The 22,167-nt window shown below is 43.5% G+C and overlaps 1 protein-coding gene across 1 annotated transcript in view; it reads left to right on the forward strand.

The window, feature by feature from the left end:
- HS6ST2 (heparan sulfate 6-O-sulfotransferase 2) overlaps positions 1–9,954 on the forward strand; it is a 177,109-nt gene extending 167,155 nt beyond the window's left edge. Inside the window, exon 2 of the mRNA XM_056859414.1 lies at positions 9,125–9,954. Within this exon, the coding sequence (XP_056715392.1) occupies positions 9,125–9,818 (694 nt within the window). The 3' untranslated portion in view covers positions 9,819–9,954. The remainder of the gene's footprint in view (positions 1–9,124) is intronic.
- Positions 9,955–22,167: the final 12,213 nt, after the last annotated feature.

Genomic DNA, 22,167 nt, shown 5'->3' on the forward strand with positions numbered 1-22,167 from the left:
GAAGGAAGATGCATGTTCGACTCAAAAGTTTCTAGTCCCCACAGGCTCCATTTGTTCTTGGAGCTTAGCCACTTTAGAGTCTTCAGGAGGCAACAGCTGCATCCAGAAGGTTACATCTCTAAATAAAGTATCTCAGAGGGGTGTCGAGATGGACAGAAGGATCTCTTCCAGTCTTTAGAGTGCCAGTGCTGCCATAGTCATCCAATTGAAGAGGTCATGGCATGGCTCAATAGCAGAGCCCATTGTTTTTCCTGGAGAAGGGCTTAGGTTCAATCCCTGGCTTTTCCTGATAAAAGGATGGTAGAGGTTAGAGCTGGGGATGGCAACTGCCCAAGACCTTGGAGAGTTTCACCAAACTTGTCTCCCAATCCTTAGCTCATCTTCCTGTCAAGAAAGAGATGATAAGCTTTTATGGTATGGTAGCTGCCACTGCATGATCTCTTGTCTGTTAACTTTACCTCAGCGAGCCATAAAAGCACCAGCAGCTGTCCTGTAAATTGGCAACAAGCCTCAATACCCCCCTGCAGCCAGCTCTTCGTTGCTGGAAAGACATTGGAACATGTAGACTCAAAATCAGCCTCTGGATGCTGGTTGAACCACATTTCTGAGGAAGGTGAAATGACCATTCATGCCACTGAGTAAGCATTGTAACGGCAGCTCTGGCCACCAGAAGCCCTCCAAAGTCCTGGGCCAAGGCCTAGCAATGGGGTGATATTCCACTTAGTAAACCTTTTCCTGAATATTAAAACCTCTGATTTCTTAACAGGCACTGGCACAGTTTTCCTCATTGGCACCTGATGAGCCTCCACCAAATGTAACACCACAAAAGCCAATTAAAAGCCAGGTATAATCCCTGACTTACCTCAGAATTAGGCTCAGATGAGTCAAGAATGTCCAGAGAAGCACAATGGGATTCTCAAAGCCTCTTCTCCATCCCCTTCTCCTGCCAGCTTGCTTGGAGCTACTGTGAAGGAAAGTGGTGGAGGCAGCCTATCAGTCCACAAACTGATGAGAGAGGCATCTTTCCCCTCTCCTTCCTCCACCAGTACCTCCAAGGTGTTCTTCTTGCAGCCTTCGAAATATGGCCTCCTAAGTTTCTGATAATTAATGCCTGACGCTCTGGATGCTACATTTCCAAGAGTGTACTGGATGCACTTCAGACACGGCCAAAATGGTGTCTGAGGAGTTTGGGAAGGATGAGGGAGGAAAAGAAACTCTTCTTTTCCTTCTGCCATTGGCTAGCCAACTCCTTTCACTAGAGCCACCACACAGCTCCTCCTCTGAAGCTGCAAGGGAGGAGGAGAGGGAGTTAATAGCTCGGAGTGACAGTCCGAGTTGCTGAGAAATGTGGGGCCTTAATGCAGAACATGTATACCAAGCATGGGACATTGTTTATCTTCTTTTGGGCTGAGTAAGCCATATGCTCACACCAAGAATTGGTTTATCTCTTGGCTCTGCATTCAAGAACCAAATCTGATCCTGGGAATAAAACTTGCTGCTCTGAGAAATAATCTCTTTTAAACAAAAGCAAGCTTCTAGATCTGTGGCTGATGAGATGTTGCAGCCTCAGTAGGGTCAGAAATGATCCCTGGTGTACAGCGTGGGGACCAGCCCTGGTGATACTGGATTTTTCCCCTGTGTGTGTGTTTGTGTCTAAGACACACGCAACCAAAAAGACTTCAAATCACACAACTGAGCTCAAGGTTCCACCTTATTCAGTCGTTCCTTTTAGAGAGGTGGATCCTGTCCCCAAATTAACGTTTCTTAGTTGTTTTTTTATGTTGTCTGCCAGAATTGGAGCATCAATACTAGTTAGCTTGGGAAATCCATCTGTGTTAACAGAGGGGTTTCCAACGGACTTGAGAGGTTCCTGAGCTGTTGCTATGGGAATCTTCAGCTGGGAGAGAAGCAATTTTTCTTGGGAGACTTTGCTTTGCAAAACAATTGGTGCTCTCAGTTCATTTTGTAGATCCATCAATGTCTTCTTTCCTCCCCCCCCCCTTTCTTTTAACTAACACCAGAATCATCCTGTTCCATCACCTGCAACCTGAGAGCACAAAACTAAATAGGTTAAAAGAATCTGAGCTCTGCTGAGACTCGCACTGCATTGATTCTGGCAAAAGGGTTGTTTCCCTTCCACATTAATGTCTTATTGATTGGGGCAAAGACCTTTGTCTTTATGATTTTGTTGGCTGCCTCCCTGAAACAAAGCCTTGATCTTCTCTGCAGGCACCCTTCCCCACTCCTACCCCAAACACTTATGCCTCTCTAGTACCTATTTAGCACTCTGTTCAAAGAAAAAGGGGGAAATGTTGTGCCAGGGAAATCTGAATGCCATGCCAAGAAAAGCTAAATTCCATGACCTGTTTAAATTATGCAAACATGCTTGGTTCCTCTTCGTTTGCATAAGGTATTAAAACAAAAGTGTAGTGGTGTCTTGCTGGATCAGATCAATGGTCCATGTAGGCCAGCATCCTGTCTCACACACTGGCCAGCAAGTTGCCATGGAGGGCCAACAAGCAGGACATAGAGGCCCAGGCCTTCCTCTGGCATTGCATCCTAGCACCGCTGTTCAGAGATTTACTTCCTCTGGATGTGAAGGTTCCCTTTATTCACCAGTGGCTGGTAGCCACTGATGGACCTCTTCTCCGTGATTCTTATTCCTTTTTTTAATGCCATCTAAATTAGCGGCCCACTGGCAGTGAATTCCATAATTTAGTTGCTCGTTGAGTGAAGTTATAACTTCTTCTTTTCCCATTCCTGTGTCTGTTGCCCATCAACTTCGTTGGGTGCCCTGCCCTTGAGTTCGAGTGTTATGGGAGAAGGAGAAATGGTTCTCTTTATCAACATTCTCCACCCCATGCATAATATTATAAAACTCTATGATGTCCCTTGTTTAGTCGTCTGTTCTCTAAACTGTAAAGCCACAAACTCCTCACCCTTTCCTCATAGAAGAAGTGCACCAATCTCTTGGTTTGGCCTCCTCTGCACTTTTCTCAATTCCGCAGTATTTTTTTTAGATGCTGCAACCAAAACTGTGCCGAGTATTCTGAACATGACTGCACCATAGATCTCTCTACGCAAGGACATTACAAGATTAGCTGTTTCCTTTTCAGTCCCTTTCCTAATAATCCCTAGGATGGAATTTGCCTTTCTCCCTGCTGCCAGTCATTGAACTGACATTTTCATCAAGCTGTCCACCACAATCCCAAGATCACTTTCCCTCTCAGTCTCTGACAGTTTAAATTCCATCAACGTATATTTAAAATTAGGAATTTTTGTTCCATTGAGGCCCTTCCTGACACTGAACATCATTTTCCAGTATGCTACCAACTCACCCAATTTGGAAAGATCCTCTTGGAGCTCTTCACAATCTGCTGTTTTCACTATCCTGAATCCTTTGGTCTAATCTGCAAGCTTGGCCATTACATGGCTCACCCCCCCCCCCAATTCTAGATCATTTATGAACAAACTAAATAGTACCTGACCCAATACCTATCCTTGTGGGACCCCACTACTCACTTCCCTCCATTACAAGAACTGGCTCAACATATCTGTATATGCGGTAGTTCAGTGGAAGATCTACTCCATTATATCCTGGCCTGCCCTCTCTACATCGAGCCTCGGAATAAGTTCCTGGCAAATACCCTTTCCACTTACTATCTGAAGCTGATAAGCTAATTTCCTTGCTTTTTGATATTGACCCTTTTGTTTCCCAGAAAATGGCACTTTATGGCCAAGCAGCCAGGAAAATTAGGGCAAAGAAAGCCACTGAATGAGGAAAAGGAGCGTAGTGGTTAAGAGCGGTAGACTCCCCAACAATTCCCCACTCCTCCACATGAAGCCTGCTCGGTGACCTTGGGCCAGTCACAGTTCTCTCAGAACTCTCTCAGCCCACAAGGAGGCAGGCAATGGCAAACCACCTCCGAATGTCTCTTGCTTTGAAAACCCTATGGGGTCACCATAAGTTAGCTGTGACCTGACGGCACGCACACACACACACACACCCAATAGAGACCCTGCTTAGCTTCCAAGATCTAACAAGATCAGTCTGTCCCGTGCTGCTTTCCCTCCCGCAAGCAGCTTTAGGGAACATTCAAACCTCTGCTTCATTGCTGGAAAATATATTAAGCTAGCTCTCTGGCATCTGATTTTAGCAGGCGTTGACCACACATACTTTGAAGTGTATTGCCCCACCCAACTATGAGGGCTAGGGGCTTGACTTAACATGAGAACAGAGATTGTCAAGAAGCAGAATCCTACAGGCTTTCTGCATCCCTGCCAATGAATTTTTGGCTAAAATGAAAAGTTTTTTTAAAAAAACTTTTTGTACATATCTATATAAGGACCCAGATTCTCTTAAGCAGTGCTTGCATGCCCAGGAACAGGAATCAGAACTCTTCAGAAAAGCTTCAGCCCTGAATCCTCTCTGTGTTTAGAAACAAACCACAAGACTCCCCAAAACAGCCACTGGGGAAATCTTGGTTTTCATGACAGTGACTTGTGAGAGAGTTTATCTTCCAGACTCTTCTGGTGTTTATCTTGTATCATGTAGTGTTGTGGCAAGAATCTGAATTTCTTGAGACTGGAAGGTGCTTTAGTAGCTGTGGTGTTGGGTTTTATATTGGGGAGGGAGCCAGAGTCATGCCCCTGCGGGCAGGGGGGAGATGCCTGACTTTCATCATCCCATGTCTGTCTCCCCAGAAACATGTAGTAAAGTCAAGTTATGTGACCGCCCCCCCAAGCATGTGTTAAATCAAACTTGGGATCCTTTGCTTGTGGAGGAGCTGTGGCTCAGTGGTAGTTCATCTGCTTAGCCTGCAGGAAGGTTTCAGGTTCAATCCCCGGCGTCTCCAGTTAAAAGGATCAGGTAGGAGGAGGTGGTGGGAAAGACCTCTGCCTGAGGCTTTGTAAAGCTGTTGGCAGTCTGAGTAGACAGTACTGACTTTGATGGACCAGCGGTCTGATTCAGCGGAAGGCAGCTTCACGTGTGTTCAAAGGTACAACATGACTGTCATTGCATTTGGCACGTGCCCACATTTTCCTACTACTTGTGGCGAGGTGAGATGGGGAGACTGAGGAAACCAAAACATCATGCCTTTCTCAGGGAAGTGCAGGTCGGTGGCAACCATGCATTCCCCTAATTAAGTGGGCCCTGGAGTTCATTGGTAGCTTAACTAAGTGGCTTTTTCTGGTATCAGCCTCACAGCTTTGTGAGGATAAAAGGAGGGGATTCCACCTCATCCGCTGACCTGAGCTCCTTGGATTAAGGGCAAGATACAGTTAGTGGCAAATAGGCAAAGCTGTGCGGCTGCTGCCCCGATATGGCTTTACCTAAAGGTTAAAGAAAGCAGGGAGAAAAAGATACCTTTGGCACCTGCTCTTCAAAGTTTGTGTGCTGGCTGGATGACCTGGCGAGGTGTGTCCCCACATATTCTCTTATGTTTTTAATGTAATTCCACTCTTTCTTTTTAGTTTCTCGCTGTATTTTACATTATAAGAGTAAAAACATCACATATGTTTTAAAGCTTCATCAGATTTTCCAGTTCCGGGCTTCCGCTGGAAATCCATTTGCTGTCAGTTTTCAGAGAAACAGTGACATCTAGTGGCACAGGAAGCAAAGGTTTAGGTTTACCTGTAGTATGCCTGTTTATTTCTAAGTACCAGATGTATCAGACAGGGCCTTTTGAGTTGTGGAACTCTTCCTCCCTTGAGACATCTGCTTAGGCTGATCTCTCACTTGGTCTTAGCCAAAAAGGCAAGAAGCCAGCAGCAGGCCGTAGGTGCATCCATGGACAGAAGCGCAACAGGGGCTGAGCGGTGGCGGAGCCAGCTTCTCCCGCCGTAGCATGGGTGCTTCATGCAGGCCACCATTTTAAAAAGGTCTTTGACTATTTTCTGAAGGAGCATAAAAACAAGATACTGATTTTTCATAAGGAATTTGGAGCAGAGGGCTGTTGATCCATCTGTCCAAGAAGCTGATGGTGGTGTGCATGGTTTTCCTATCTTCCTTTTGTCCTCACAATAGCCCTGTGGGGTAGTTTAGAGTTGTGACTTTTCCAAGGTCACTCATTGAGCTTCATGGCTGAGAGAGGATTTGAACCCAATTCTAATCCAAAGCTCCACTCGCTGTACCATGCTATCATAAGCATGTTGTGTAAAATTGTGTTTTAGTAATACTTCATGAATGTATAAGTACCTCACCTTGGGTTTGTAACACAGAATAAGGTGGTAGAGATATAAGCAGGAAATTAATATATCTAAACGCTTTCATATACATTATCTTGGCAATCTTACAAACACCCTATAAAATAGACCAGTAGTGTTGCTATATTTCTTATGTGGGATGGAAGGTGTATTGGGACTGAGAGTCTTGTGGTTTCTCTACAGAGTTAGTGGCATAGAAGAGATTTGAACTGGGGATGGCCTGGTCATGCTTAGCCACATGGCAGTATAGCTTCTGTAGTGTGACACGGTTTGGTGTGAGTTTTCACATTAGCAAGAAAGCCAGCTTTAAGAGCCATCTTCTTTCTTTTAATGAAAGGAAAGAGTAACTCACAGTGGAGTCTAGCGTGTCCACAGTTCAAGCCTCTCTCTGCAGCTCCCTTGAAGGAAGCACCCTGAACACTGTCATGAGAAGGGAGACTGGCAATAGCCACTAGGTTTGGTGGAACCCAGGTCCCACTCATTGCCTCTGCCACCGATCTAAGTCATAGAATCATAGAGTTGGAAGGGACCACCAGGGCCATCAAGTCCAACCCCCTGCACAATGCAGGAAATTCACAACTACCTCCTCCCTCCAGACCCCTAGTGACCAGAAGATGGCCAAGATGCCCTCCCTCTCATCATCTGCCTGAGGTCACAGAATCAGCATTGCTGACAGATGGCCATCTAACCTCTTCTTTAAAACCTCCAGGGAAGTCCCAATAACTCTTCTCCTGTAGTCGCCATTGACACTTGGGTTGTATGTTTAACAGCCTGCATAGCAAGCTGGGCCCTGGAGCAGCTGTCAGAGTCTACTAATGTGGTGCTTGCTTCAGGGCCCATCCATCATGATCAAACAAGGGGACCACTGCACCACTCCCACTATATGCTTTGGATCAAGCATCATGCAAAGTCCGCCTCTAGGACTTCTTTACGTTGCTGTGCTGAGCATAAAATAGTTCTGTTTGTACCCTTACTACTTTTCTTGTTTAAGTGTGTGTGTGTGTGTGTGTGTGTGTGTGTGTGTGTGTGTGTGTGTGTGTGTGTGTGTGGTATAATGCTCCTGTCACCTTGTTCATGACAGAAGTCAGCAGCATCCACAGAATCCTTTGCAGAGCAAAATGTTGTGCTGCTTTTGACCTAAAAACAGGAATAAAAAAAAATCAGTTTCAACCCTACTCATTCCCCACCTAAGCATGGCTCAGGGTATTTTCTCTCTTATGCTCGTTCTCATATTCTAGAGTTATCGGTAAAGGCCCTACTTAGGGTTCTCCCCCCAAGAGGAGGTGTAGCAATTGGGAACAGGACCTTCTCAGGAGTGGCCTCCCCAAGAGATTAATTGGGGCCCATCTTTGGTGTCATTTAAACAACAAAGATATTTCTGTTTCTTGTTGATGTTTGGTTAAATTGGTTGGCTTTGGCTCTTAGATTATTTTACCTAATCTGTTTTTCTGATTTTTTTTTCCTGCTTTATTTTTCTCCTCCTATTTCTTTATTAATTTTGTTTTTTAAAAACAGTTTTGATCTTGTTATTTTATTGATTGCCGGGAGCAACCTTGAACTGTATTGGAAAGGGGGGGATACAAATCATTTTAATAAATAATAAATAGAAATAGTAGTGTGATGCATTGCTAGGCTTCCTCTGGCCATACTGATACGAGTTTATCAAGATGACAGTGTGCCGCAGTCTGAACTAGTGTGTTTTACCACTTGATTTATTTGCATCAATATGGGTGGAAGCCATGTGTATTGAGCTCCCCCACCCCCCATCACAGTTGGGTAGTTATGAAGTTGCCATTACTACATCAGAGCTAATTGAAAGCACCACTTATGGATATTTTGGGGTGGGCTGAGCAGTTGCCATTTTTTTCGGACCTCAGGAGCATCTCTGGGATATTCTCTGGCTTTAGGTATCGAATGACCCTTGTTACAAACATTTTTATATAGGACAAGATATTAAATATGTATGCCAAAGGCATGAATCCCTTTGGGGGTTTTCTGAAAGATGAGCAGCTGATAGCATTCGTAATTATAAGGTATAATAATATCCAAAACCTAGGCTTTTAGATCTTTCTGGGAAATGTGCCTAGCCACCCCTCCCTCAACCTCTATTAAAATCTGAAATGGCATCCTGTACAAATACAAAATATGAGTTGTGTTGCTATTGCTTCACAGAAATATTGGCATATATCCAACCACGCAATTCTTCTGATGGAACATTTCTGTTTGTGGAAGAACAGGCAGTGACTTTTACTTATTCTCCCTTCACACTTTGTCTTCTAGGAGGTTTATTTATTTGTTTATTTAAAATATTTATGTGCCCGCCTTTCTCCCTAGAATCTCAGGACCCAAGATAGTCCATTGTAACACAGCCACAAAATTTGGGATGGGAAGGTTTAGTAGGCTGAAGAAGGATAGGGAAACATGAAATTCTTATTCTGTAAAGTCCTGGCCTGGATAGCCCCTGATCTCAGACGCTAAGCAGGGTCAGCCCTGGCTAGTATTTGGATGGGAAACCTCCAAGGAAAAAGTCTCTGAATGGTTGAATATATATATGCCAATTACCTGTGGCTTAGGGCAGTGGACAAAATTCAGCCTTTATTTTACACAGTAGCTTGGCAGGGGGTTGTGTAGTGACTTGCCCTTGGCTACCCAACAAGTCACCATGCCGGTACTGGGGTTTGAATCCATGTCTTCTTGTCCAAGACATTACTCTGCTGAGTTCAATATGGTACTCTGGTTGGATTCAGAGAGGGTCTCCAAAATAGATTTAAATAATGGAGGAAACTCATTGCTATATTTTTTTCCCAAGGCATTTAGCCAGTTCTTCCCAAATGGGTAGCCAGCTGTTAATTTAAAAAAATACAGCTTGGTGTGATTTTTTAAACATCTCGTTCTTTTCCCTCTCTGCTTTTCTCAGGAATTTCTACTACATTACAATCCTGCGGGACCCTGTGTCCCGTTACTTGAGTGAATGGCGGCATGTCCAAAGAGGAGCGACGTGGAAGGCTTCGTTGCACGTGTGCGATGGGAGATCACCAACTTCTGAAGAGCTGCCCAGCTGTTACTCAGGAGACGACTGGTCAGGCTGTTCTCTGCAGGAGTTCATGGATTGCCCGTACAATTTAGCCAACAATCGCCAGGTTCGCATGCTGGCCGACCTCAGCCTGGTGGGATGTTACAATTTGTCCGTCATGCCGGAAGAGCAGCGAAACAAGGTTCTCCTAGACAGTGCCAAGGAGAACCTGAAATGCATGGCCTTCTTTGGCCTGACAGAATTTCAAAGGAAGACTCAGTATCTCTTTGAGAAAACATTTAACATGAACTTCATCTCGCCGTTCACACAGTACAATAGCACAAGGGCCTCCAGCGTAGACATTGATGAAGAGACCCAGAAGCGCATCGAGGCCCTCAATTTTTTAGACATGGAGCTGTACGATTATGCAAAAGACCTCTTTCTGCAAAGGTATCAGTACATGAGACAGAAAGAACACCAGGAAGCCAGGAGGAAGCGTCAGGAGCAAAGGAAAAAGGCCAAACACATTCACAACAAAGAACAGACCAACACAAATTCAACTACTGATTATATAGGGAATGTGGAGCAGTGGCGGTAATAGAGGCTGCGTTGTTTTTCAGCATCCTGATTTGAAAGCCAGAACAGAATTGCAGACTGCAGAAGAGACAAACTCTGCTTCTTTAGCTGTTGAAGAATGCAAAGGGTTCTCCCGTGGCCTTTGCCGAATGCTTTTGCAGTCAGTTGTTGTACTGTGTGTGGGTTAGCCTTTAATCTCAGCGTGTCTCAGATCTGTCCCTTTAAAATAACAATAATAATATTGGTCTATAATTAAGTGGAGCAAATAAAACCCAATATCGCTATCAGAAACTGTTTCTTGGGCTTTTGGAAACAAAAACGCGTTGAGGCCTAGGATGTTGAGGGAAAGAACTCTTTAGATATCCGTGATGGGCTGTCTTCTGTGGCCCTCCAGGGAAATCCCCAGCATATTTTTAGAGATGAGAATCAAAGAATAGTAACAAACAGCCAGAACTTCCTGTACTAAACTGAAAGTTGTCTTACGAGGTGCACATGCGTCTCTGTGATGAAGCTCTAAATCCTTATGTGTTTTATATTGGCCATTCAACTGAGGCCAGTTCAGTTTAATACCGGAATTGCTGATAAGGGCTACAAACAGCTGGTACAGACTTTATGCAGCCCTTGGAGGCTGTTGAGGGTATGGCCATAGCGAGTCCCGTTTAACATTGTGCACTTGGGGCAACAAGCTCCACCCCACATCATATGGCATCCCCATATTCAGCAATGTATGTGGATCCTCTGTAAAGAGAAGGAAGTTGGGAACAGTTACAGCTCTTATCCCCCGTCATTTGGAAGATAAAGAAACTCATGAACAAATTATTAGTTCTTGGTTTAGCCCCACAGGGGAAATCTAGATGGTTTCTGGTAGGGAAGCATTATTACTGTAAACACAACATAATTTCTTTCAGCAGAATATCCCTCCCCCTCCCCTTGATATTTTGTTTTATTTCATTCATATATTTTCCAATGACTCCCATCTGCTTGTGGCACATACCAAATATAAATGGCAGCAAATGGGATACCTGTAGAAGAAAATGTTGACTGATGTTTGCATATATCAGCTTTTAACAAAGAATAGAAAGAGCTTGTCTAGTAATTATAAATATTTTTTAAAAATCTGCCTACTGCTGTTAAATGGGTTTCAAGCTTGTTTTGTTTTGTGTTGAAGGGGGGGAAGTATTATCCCAGTGATATGGAGAGCATTTATCTCACCCTAATACAATACCAGAAAAAGCTATTGCAGGCTTCTTCAGGGCAATAGAATTTTAATACCTTCTGGAGATGTAGGGGATTTTTTTATGTGTGTATGTTTTTAAAGAGAGGAATATGGCCAAATTATGCCTCTGCATTCTAATTTTGCCCATTCTTCTTCACCTGTAATTCAAAATGCACAGGACTTGATGGCTAGCAGTTAAGTTGGAAATGTCTACTATTTGTGCATTGTCATCCATAAAAACTTTTCCAATGGGGCAATATTTATTATGAAAAAAAATTGGATTAGTTGGATGAGGTGTGCTTGAACCTACTTTCTCCAATTTTCTGTGAGACACAAAATGCAGATTTTTCCTGTCTTTGTGTGTCTAGTCCCTTAGTAGGCTGAGCAGTTTTGGAAATAACGTAAAGCTGACACACAGCCTTGAATTGGCCCCAGTTTTAAGAACCCTGACAAAATTTGATACAGTATGCATTTGCACATGTCAGAATCATTCTGTGACCTGCATGATCCCCCAGAAATGGAGAGTGGTCACATGCTGTCATCTGCAGAAAGGCCTGTGCCCTCTAGAATAAAATTGCAATACTTTCTGGAGCTGAGATCTGTAATTTTACCTCTTAATGTTGTCCCCTCCAACCTAGCAAGGGAAGTCCATGTGAAGAGGTAGGATTCTGCATGGAATTCCCCTGCTGGATTAAGAATCACATACACATTTGAGTGTGCAGCTATCTTTGTGGGTGAAAGGCTTCTAATGGGATTCCCATCTGTAATGCAAAATGTACAGGAGGGACACCTTTTCCATCATCTTGCAATGGGATGGAGATATGTATGCCCTTGTTATAGCTCACGTTGTCCACAACTATTTCTGCTTCAGGTACATTATGCTTTACTTATGAATACAGGTGTGGAAGTGACCCTCTCATCTGCCGAAAGAAAAAAAGTATTGGGTTGGATGAGAAGGTTGGATGAGAAGATGAATCTGATAACCCAAGAAAGATAATATTGCAGACATTGAGTTGGGTCCTATGTATTGCCATTGTGAGACCATCTATATTGTGTGTGTGTTTTGTTTTGTTTGTCTGTTCGGACTCCCCAGTTCTCAGCTTCATCTTTCTGAGACTTGTAGATGGCTGCTTAGGGAAGGGGGAGAGATCCATCAGCACCATCTGCTGGTGCTGCGTAGGATCAAACCCATTGCATCTGAAGGGCAGTTGCCAAAGGAAAAAAGCTGCATGATGCCTTCAGGGATGGTCATTGCCAACCATGGGTGCCTAAAATACCTAACTTTTAATAGGCTTGTGCTGGTTTCTTGTGCCCCGACAACAGCCAGTCAGCAAAGATGAACCTACAAAGCTGCCCAGGCCTATCCCGGTGCTGTCTACTCTGACAGTGCTCTTCTGGTGTCTTAGGAAGAGGAACTTTCTCAGCCCAACTACCTAGAAAGGTTTTTATTTAAATTGAGAAGTCAAGAATGGACCCTGAGATTCTGATTATGCACCCTGCCACTCATATATGTCTCCCCTCCTTTTCCAAAATGTATGCTAATGTCATGGGGGGGAATGTGACAACTGGACAGCAGACTTCACATAATTAATGCTGTTGAATAGCTTTGCTTAACTTGAAAGAATCCATATTCTTTACTCAAGCAGGGTGCAAATCACTCTTGGAAACAGGCCCTGCTGCTGACATCAGGAAACAGTTCAGGCAGCAAGGGATCCGTTCAGGTTGATTGGCCCTTTAACTCAACGGGCTAGCTCCTAGAGCTATCCTAGAGAGGTAAAAGCAAGTAGAGCCAAGAGCGAACATTGCCTGCAGCCTCACAGGGGCCACTACGCTCAGACCATAAAAACAACAATGGGTGAATGAATGAATTGTTTGTAGACTCGCACAAGAATACAGACAATAGGTATAGCCTTGCCTGTCACTGCCCTTGGGTCTGAACCGCCAGCTTTGTTTCTGGGCTGTTTTAATGTCCCAATCTGGCCCAGAATCTGATGAATTAATGCACTTGAGTAGTGTGGATCTCTATGCAGAAATTTTGTGAAGATTACAGTGATCAAGGAAGCTCAAAAGCCTATCTACCTACCTGGCAGATTTCCAAACGTGGCAGTGGATGTTAATTTCCTTTGTGTGTTTGGCAGCTGTGTATGTGACTGGGGTATTTTTACATCCTCTCCCCATCCATGCTGAGGCATCTGAAAACCGCATTTCCTTGTATCACCCATATTGACTCTCGAGGGAGGCAGCTTTTGCACCCACGGCTTTCATCTGTGATATTAATCAAGGATGGAGAGGGGGGGTTTGGTGGGGGAGGAAACACACACACCATGTCTCCCCACTTAAATTTTCTAAAGCTGGATGCATCAGTCAATTTGTACCCCTGGATGGTTTGCTAACCTTGAAATTTAGGGGAAGGGGTGAAAAATAATGAAACTCAAATGTTTTTATCAGCACAAGAAGTAATTTTACATACAGTTGTGTTTGTTTTTTAAAGCCAAGTATAGCATCTCCAGTGGAATTTGGGTTTCTACAGGGAGAAACAATCAGCTCTTGAATTTGGAAGGTGCCTACCTGCTCTGGATACACCCCCTGCCAGTTCAAAGAGCCCTGCAGGATGGGAGAGATGCCATTTGATTTTTATGCTGTGGTGTGCATGGTTTACAAAAAAAAGTTTAATTTTCTTTGTGTATACTGTTCATTGTATATAGGGGGATGTATGCACATAAGGCTACAATGTTGCCATAACTCTTTGGGTTTCCATTGTAGACCACTATCTTAATTGTGTAGATTTATAACAATGAAAAAGGAGGGGGGATTCCACTGACTTTGATTGTGTAATTTAACAATAGCGTTGATAAAATAAACTTTTAACTGCAGTCTTTGATTGTGGGTAGAATATTTAAATGCCTGTTTGTATTATGAAAGCGTGAGAAGGCACTCCTGTGGGAGAGATTCCACATGAACACATGAAGCTGCCTTCTACTGAATCAGACCCTCGGTCCATCAAAGTCAGTATTGTCTACTCAGACCGGCAATGGCTCTCCAGGCTCTCAGGTAGAGGTCTTTCACATTACGTCCTTGCCTAGTCCCTTTAACTGGAGATGCTGGGGATTGAACCTGGGACTTTCTGCATGCAAAACAGATGCTCTGCAAACTGAGCCACAGCCCCTCCCCTAAGTTAATGTTCTGCAACTTTTTTTTAATGGAAAGGTGTTCATTTAACAATGAACCCCACCCCAGTCGTTGAAAGTAAGACTGGGGAGGAGGGAAACAAAGATGGCATTACAAATTGTAGGCCTAGTGTGACCCCGTTAGATTTACTGGAGCCTCTTGGCTAGCTTGCTGGGGAGTAGAGAGATGCTGAAGTGACCTGTATTCCACCACTCTGCTCAGCGAAATGTGAAGCCTTGCTGTAGCCTAAGGTTCCTAGGTTTTCCTCAGTCTAGCAGAAGAGTCACTTAAACTAGAGGAAAGCTTCAGCCTTTGCTGAGTGGCATGGTGGAACACAGGCTCAAATCGGTCAGGGTTCTCAGCGAACACTGCCAGGCCAATTCCTATATTCCTCTGAATCCTTGTGGTGTAATGGTTAAGAACGGTGGTTTGGAGCAGTGGAGTCTGATCTGGAGACCCAGGTTTGATTCCCCACTCCACATGAATGGCGGAGGCTAATCTGGTGAACCCTGTTGGTTTCCCCACTCCTCCACATGAAGCCAGCTGGGTGACCTTGGGCTAGTCACAGCTCTCTTAGAGCTCTCTAAGCCCCACCTACCTCACAGGGTGTCTGCTGTGGGGAGGGGAAGGGAAGGTGATTGTAAGCCAATTTGAGTCTCCCTTAAGTGGTAGAGAAAGTCAGCATATAAAAACCAACTCTTCTTCTTCTTTCTGCCATCCTACCAGGTGGCACCCAGGGTAGGCTACAAAGCTAAAGATATAACATATAGGAGAAAACTCTAAAAACATCAGCTGTAAAACATGCCACACAAATCTCTTAATTTTTAAAAAAGTAATTTAAAAAAATCTAAACTGCTAACACTGCCCAAAAAATCCAAAGGTAATTTATTTCAAGTCACCTGCAATAAAATCCAGTAAAAATAGTTGGATACAAGGCTTGGGCATGCCTGTGGCACTAGAAAGTGGATTGCCTTGGGAGGGGTTCCTTGAAGCAGGTTGACTTCAGTGTCTTAAACATAGAGGCACAACAGCATACCTGGGGTCACAGGCCCCACCCCCAAAGTTACCTGAGCTGGTGGCTCCCAGGTGAATAGTACAGGCTCTGCTGACAGCTGGAGCAACTACGCCGAGCCCACAGTAGAAGCTCCATCCGAGGGCAGGCGAGGAAGGGGCAGGTGGGCTGCAGTGCAGGGAGGCTTTGCTGGGGCACTCCCCATGCTGGCCGTTCCCTCTACACAGCACAGAGGGGAGGTGGGGCTCCAAAGCCACACCCACCAGCGATCCCATGGAGGATCAGTGTTCCATGCCTCTTAGGTCAGCTCAGGCCAAGGAAGAAAGGGGAGGCCTGAACTGTGAACCCAGCCACCTCCGTTGCCCAGCAGGACCATGTTCCCTTTTATGGGACTTGAAACGAACACAGGGCTGTCCCGTTTGCACGAAATCCTTTAAAAGGCAGGGGCAGGGTGGCCAAGGAGCATAGGCCAGCCCTCTACCTGGAATTCAGAGGAGAAGAGTGGAGTAAGGGACAGAGGGGCTAGGGTGAGGTAGAATTTCCTTTCTCCCCCAATGAATGAGGCGTTGTCTGTGGCCTGCTGTGCTGAACCCTAGAAGCCCTGGGCTCCATCCTTTGGAATTGAGAGCCTGACAAAGCAATTTCGTTGGTTGAGCGGAGGGCAATTTTTGATGATTCCCCTACGTATTGGACCACCACACTTCGCCCTCATACCTTTCCTGGGAATCCAGTGACCCACAAGAGCACAATTTTGTGGTCTTAAGAGGGCTGCATTGGGAGGCGGGAGAACTTATCTTTCTGTAACACTACTCTCTTTGTCGTGCTTAGGATCCAAGCCGTGATATCAACTACCCTGGATCTGACCAAGTGTTCTATTCCAGCATCCCTTTTCACACAGTAACCATCAAGCAAAGCACAGAGGCCAAAGTTCCCACTGCTGTTGACCTCAACACTGGTATTGAAAGGGTTAAGCATATAGTTCATGGGTCAAGAGCCAAAAATTGACATATTGGTATCAGGTAAGGTAGCAAAACTTTCACCCAAGTGTTCATCGTCAGGTGAACTAAAACTCAGATGCTTGCCTCATCTTTTTTTTTTTCTAGTCAGATGGAAAGCTAGATATGTCATCTTACTGCTGCATCGACCAATCACTCCTCTCAACTTATTTAGAAACATACACCTATATTTTGATATCAGAGAGTACTTACTGACAGTCACATCCCTTTGTTCCTCCTGGTGTTTGAGTAACTTTGTTCATTGTTTCTTCGGTTGCCTGGCCTACAGGAATTCGACCAATTGGGTTGCTAGATCCTAACTGCACTGAAAATCCACCTTGCGTGAAATATTTACTTGCACTGCTATGTGTAAATTACAGACATGTAGCAAACCAGGAGAAAATGTGGACTTTGCAGTTGAATTTGAGGACTCCAAAGATGATTTAAGTGATGAAGAACATTAAAAAGGGTTTGCAAAAAAAACTAGGTGTTAGCAGTTGGGAAACTATAATGTATAATTTGTAACTTTTTTGCATATTGAATGGTTGCTGAACTCACTAAATTAAAGAATGTTTCTTTGTAGTAACACAAAGTTACCTGTTATCCAGTTACATTGGATAAACATCACATAAAACGTGGGTCCATTCTCATGTACCTGTGATTCTATTATTCTACCTAACTGTGGCATATCAAAATTAATTTCTTCATGCTATGGCTCATTGGAAAGGCGGAAGAAGAGGAAGAAGAAGAGTTGGGTTTTATATGCCGACTTTCTCTACCACTTAAAGAAGAATCAAACTGGCTTACAATCACCTTCCCTTTCCCTCCCCACAACAGATACCCTGTGAGGTAGGTGGGGCTGAGAGAGCTCTAAGAGAGCTGCATCAGTCACCCAGTTGGCTTCACGTGTAGGCTCATTGGAAAGGCGGAAGAAGAAGAGTTGGGTTTTTTATGCCGACTTTCTCTACCACCTAAGGAAGAATCAAACTGGCTTACAATCACCTTCCCTTCCCCTCCCCACAACAGATACCCTGTGAGGTTGGTGGGGCTGAGAGAGCTCTAAGAGAGCTGCATCAGTCACCCAGTTGGCTTCACGTGTAGGAGTGGGGCAACCAACCCAATTCACCAGATTAGTGTCCGCTTCTCATGTGGAGAAGTTGAGAATCAAATCTGGTTCTCCAGATTAGAGTCCACTGCTGCTAACCACTGTTCTTACCACCATGCTGGTACAATTGTCTAATATACTTTAGGGGACTATCCAGATCAGTTAAAGCACAAAACGTATACAAATATGGTAAAAATATGACCTTTTCCTTTAATTTGTGCCTTCTATCACAAAAACGTTAATGGATAGAAGCATTATTGGTATTAGTTATTTGTTGCAGAATTTATTAGCTTTCCGACATTGGAAAGTGCTTTAAACATTGGAATTGGTCATTTGGTTCATGGGTTATAGCTCGAATTAGAAAAGGGAGGAAAAATTGGCTTTGGCCATCTTGGTAACATCATAAAAAGCTTAAGCTCCCAATCAGAATGGGTTATCGCATCAAAACATAATACATAGACATACACCCTTCAGAAAAAGATAAAGAAGTTTTGCCACCTTACCTGATGTTGATATATGGGCTGTTATTGTTGTTATCCTCCCAAGATTCTGAGACTATTGAATCTGTGGCTAAATTTTTTGATGAAATTGTTAAGAGGCGGAGGTTAAATGATGTTTAAAGGGTTGGTTTTATTTGATCGACTGCCAATAAAGGTATTGAAAATTGATATATGGTATGGCCCATGGACTAATAGGGGTTCCATTCATTGTGGGTACTAGACATCGATGGACACATACTCCAGAAACCTGTCTAATCCACATTTAATGGCAACTAAACCAGTGGTCATTACCACACTGTGCTGTCATGAATTCATACTATCCCTTCCCAACCAGACCAGAATTGACTGCTGTTGCTTAGCAGCTAGGCTTATATCCTGCCTTCCTGTTCAATCATCTCAGTTATAGTGGACTGGGAACAGTGTTCAAAGTGGGAGGAAAACAAGGAAGCCGGGTGGGGTTTTTTCCCCCCCCCAAAGTAGACCAGATGCAATTTAGCTTCTGGTCCATTTAGCATCTTTAATTGTAGAACAGCTGGGTTAGCTAGTTGTTGACAAGCTTGAATTAGATATTTACATTTGGAGATCATTACAGTCAGTTATTACCAAGAAGTTAAAAATATTAATATGTTACCTAGTATCTGGCACTCCTAGCATGACCCTGCTTTATTCTGGGATGATTTTCAGCCACTGGAAAATAAGGGTGATTTGGGGGCCCATGGCACCCTACCCACTTTAAACACTGGTTGGGAAGAATTCTCTTCCTCATGTTGTAGTCTCCCCAAGGACTTCAGGTTATTTCTCTAACTTTTCTCACCCTTTGAACTCCAGGTTTGCGTCATCTGGATATATTCAGAATCCACACATTCTCCCTTTAATTGAAGCCAGAACTGCAGCATTTCCCTGGGAGGGGGGTGTCTGACTTTCTAAGGACTTTGCTGGGCTGGTTACTTCAACTACAATGTGTGCAGTTCCCTTTAAACCCTAGACCAAGATTATGCCATTGTGGTAAAGGGTGGAAGTAGGACATTGATTAATCCAGACTGAGAGTGTGATTCGTCAATTAACATTTGTGAGAAGATTTTCTTCTGGGAAACAGCCTTTGGCTAGCCTGCCAGCTGGTACAACGGTCCTCCTGGGTCTACCTGGGACAGTATTGCCAAATGCAGCCCTAACAGAGCATTTGGCAGAAGTTTTTTGTACTGTCAAGGGGTCTTGTTAGGGCAGTGTTTTGTACTGGTTTGTGTCATCACAGAACAGAGTGCCTTCTGGTATCAGAAAGTCTACACATTTATTGTGGCAGTTTGCATGAGCCAGAGTCCTTTGTCGGATGCATGACAAAGCATTTTCCTCTGCGGTAGAGATTTGTAAATAATACATACCGGTATGTGAGTACAAAGAGAGGGGTGGGGGAAGTCATTACAAAGCTTGATTCTCATGGGCTCAGCAATCCAGGAGAAAGGTATGTGTTGCATTACTAGGCTAAACGCAAACCCCCAGTGATCTGGCCCCACTTTTTACAAGATTGTTTGACTCCATGTTGTTTTCATCTATGTTCAGACAATGTAATTTATGTCTTAGAATGCCTGGCCTCCCTTTGTAATGAGTCTCCCACCCACCCCAACCCTTTCTTCTGTTTTTAGCCTTTGGTATGACAGTACCACATAGTAGTTAGAGTGTTCGCAAACCTTTCCTTGAAAATTTGCACATGGACCGAGAAAAGCCTGGTCCAAGGCCAACCCCTGAACTTCAGAGCTAGGTTTGACAACTTTGTGTGTGTGTGTTAAGTGCCGTCAAGTCGCTTCCGACTCATGGCGACCCTATGAATGAAAGTCCTCCAAAATGTCCTATCTTTGACAGCCTTGCTCAGATCTTGCAAATTGAAGGCTGTGGCTTCCTTTATTGAGTCAATCCATCTCTTGTTGGGTCTTCCTCTTTTCCTGCTGCCCTCAACTTTTCCTATCATGACGGTCTTTTCCAGTGACTCTTGTCGTCTCATGACGTGACCAAAATATGACAGCCTCAGTTTAGTCATTTTAGCTTCTAGGGTCAGTTTAGGCTTGATTTGATCTATAACCCACTGATTTGTTTTTTTGGCAGTCCACGGAATCCGTAACACTCTCCTCCAACACCACATTTCAAAGGAATCTATTTTCTTCCTATCAGCTTTCTTCACTGTCCAGCTTTCACACCCATACATAGTAATAGGGAATATGATGGCATGAATTAATCTAGTCTTGGTGGCCAGAGTCACATCCTTACACTTCAAAATCTTTTCTAGCTCCTTCATGGCTGCCCTTCCCAGTCTCAATCTCCTTCTAATTTCTTGGCTGCAGTCTCCCTTTTGGTTGATGGTGGAGCCAAGGAATAGAAAGTCTTGAACAATTTCAATTTCCTCATTGTCAACCTTAAAGTTGTGTAATTCTCCTGTAGTCATTACTTTTGTTTTCTTGATGTTCAGCTTTAGTCCTGCTTTGGCACTTTCTCTTTTAACTTTCAGCAATAGTTGTTTCAAATCTTCACTATTTTCTGCCAATAATGTAGTGTCATCAGCATATCTCAAATTATTAATGTTCCTCCCTCCAATTTTCACTCCACCTTCATCTAAATCTAATCCAGCTTTCCTAATTATATGTTCTGCATATAGATTGAAGAGATAGGGAGATAAAATACATCCTTGTCTGACACCTTTGCCAATTGGAAACCATTCCGTTTCTCCATATTCTGTTCTAACTGAGGCCTCTTGTCCAGAGTACAGGTTGCGCATCAAAACGATCAGATGTAGTGGCACACCCATTTCCTTTAAAACCAGCCATAGCTTTTCATGATCCACACAGTCAAAAAGCTTTGCTGTAATCTATGAAACACAAGCTGATTTTCTTCTGAAATTCTCTCGTACGCTCCAGTAACCAGCGTATATTTGCAATATGATCTCTAGTGCCTCTTCCTTTTCTGAAACCAGCTTGAACATCAGGCATTTCTCGTTCCATATATGGTAACAGCCTTTGCTGTAAGATTTTGAGCATCACTTTACTTGCATGAGAAATTAATGCAATGGTCCGATAGTTGTTGCAATCTTTGATGTCTCCTTTCTTGGGAATTGGAATGTAAATGGATTGTTTCCAGTCTGTGGGCCATTGTTTTGTTTTCCATATCTGTTGGCATATTCTTGTCAAGATTTTGATGGACTCCGTTTCTGTGGCTTGGAATAGCTCTATTGATATCCCATCTGCTCCTGGTGATTTGTTTCTCCCGATTGCTCTCAATGCAGCTTTCACTTCACTTTCTAAAACTGTAGGTTCTTCTTCAAAAGATTCTTCTTGGAAAGAATCTTTTATCCTTTCATCTCTTCTGTATAGTTCTTCAGTGTATTGTTCCCACCTTTTCTTTATTTTGTCCTGTTCAGTTAATGTATTTCCATGCTGATCTTTCAGCATGCCTAACCGTGCTTTCAGCATGCCTAACCATGCTTTAAATTTCCCTTTGATTTCTTGGATCTTGTGGAACAGATCTCTTGTTCTTCCTTTTTTGTTGTTCTCTTCTATTTCTTTACACTGGTTATTATAATAGGTCTCTTTGTCTCTACGTGCTAGTCGCTGGAACGTTGCACTTAGACTTTTGATTCTATTTCTGTCACCTTCTACTTTTGCTTCTCGTCTATCTCTGGCAATTTTAAGAGTTTCCTCAGACATCCATCGAGGTTTTTCTTTTCTTTTGGCTACAGGAATAGTCTTTGCACATTCTTCCTTGATAATATCTCTAGTTTCCACCCATAGTTCTTCAGGTTTACATTCACTTGAACTTAGTAATGCAAATCTGTTCCTTACATGGTCTTTAAACTCTTCCGGAATATTGCTTAGATTGTATTTTGGTGCTATGAATGTTTTGGTGTTTTTCTTAAGCTTTATCTTGATTTTCGATATTACCAATTCATGATCTGTACCGCAGTCGGCTCCTGGTCTTGTTTTGGCCGAGAGAATAGAGCTTCTCCATCTTCTGCTTCCAATTATATAATCTATTTGATTTCTATACTGGCCGTCTGGTGATGTCCATGTATACAATCGTCTATTTGGTTGCCTGAAACATGTGTTTGCAATGAACAGATAGTTGTCTTCACAGAATTCTACGAGGCGTTCTCCTGCTTCATTCCGTGCTCCTAGCCCAAATCTACCAACAACATTTGATTCTGCTTTGTTTCCTACTTTTGCGTTCCAATCACCTATGATTATCAGCATATCTTGTTTAGGTGTGTGATCAATTTCTTCCTGAACACTGGCATAAAAACTTTCAATTTCTTCCTCATCAGCATCTGTAGTTGGGGCATAAACTTGAAGGATGCTTATGTTGATAGGCTTTCCCTGAAGTCTGATTGATATTA

The sequence above is a fragment of the Euleptes europaea genome, chromosome 13 (genome assembly GCF_029931775.1).
Source record: "Euleptes europaea isolate rEulEur1 chromosome 13, rEulEur1.hap1, whole genome shotgun sequence".
NCBI lineage: Eukaryota > Metazoa > Chordata > Lepidosauria > Squamata > Sphaerodactylidae > Euleptes > Euleptes europaea.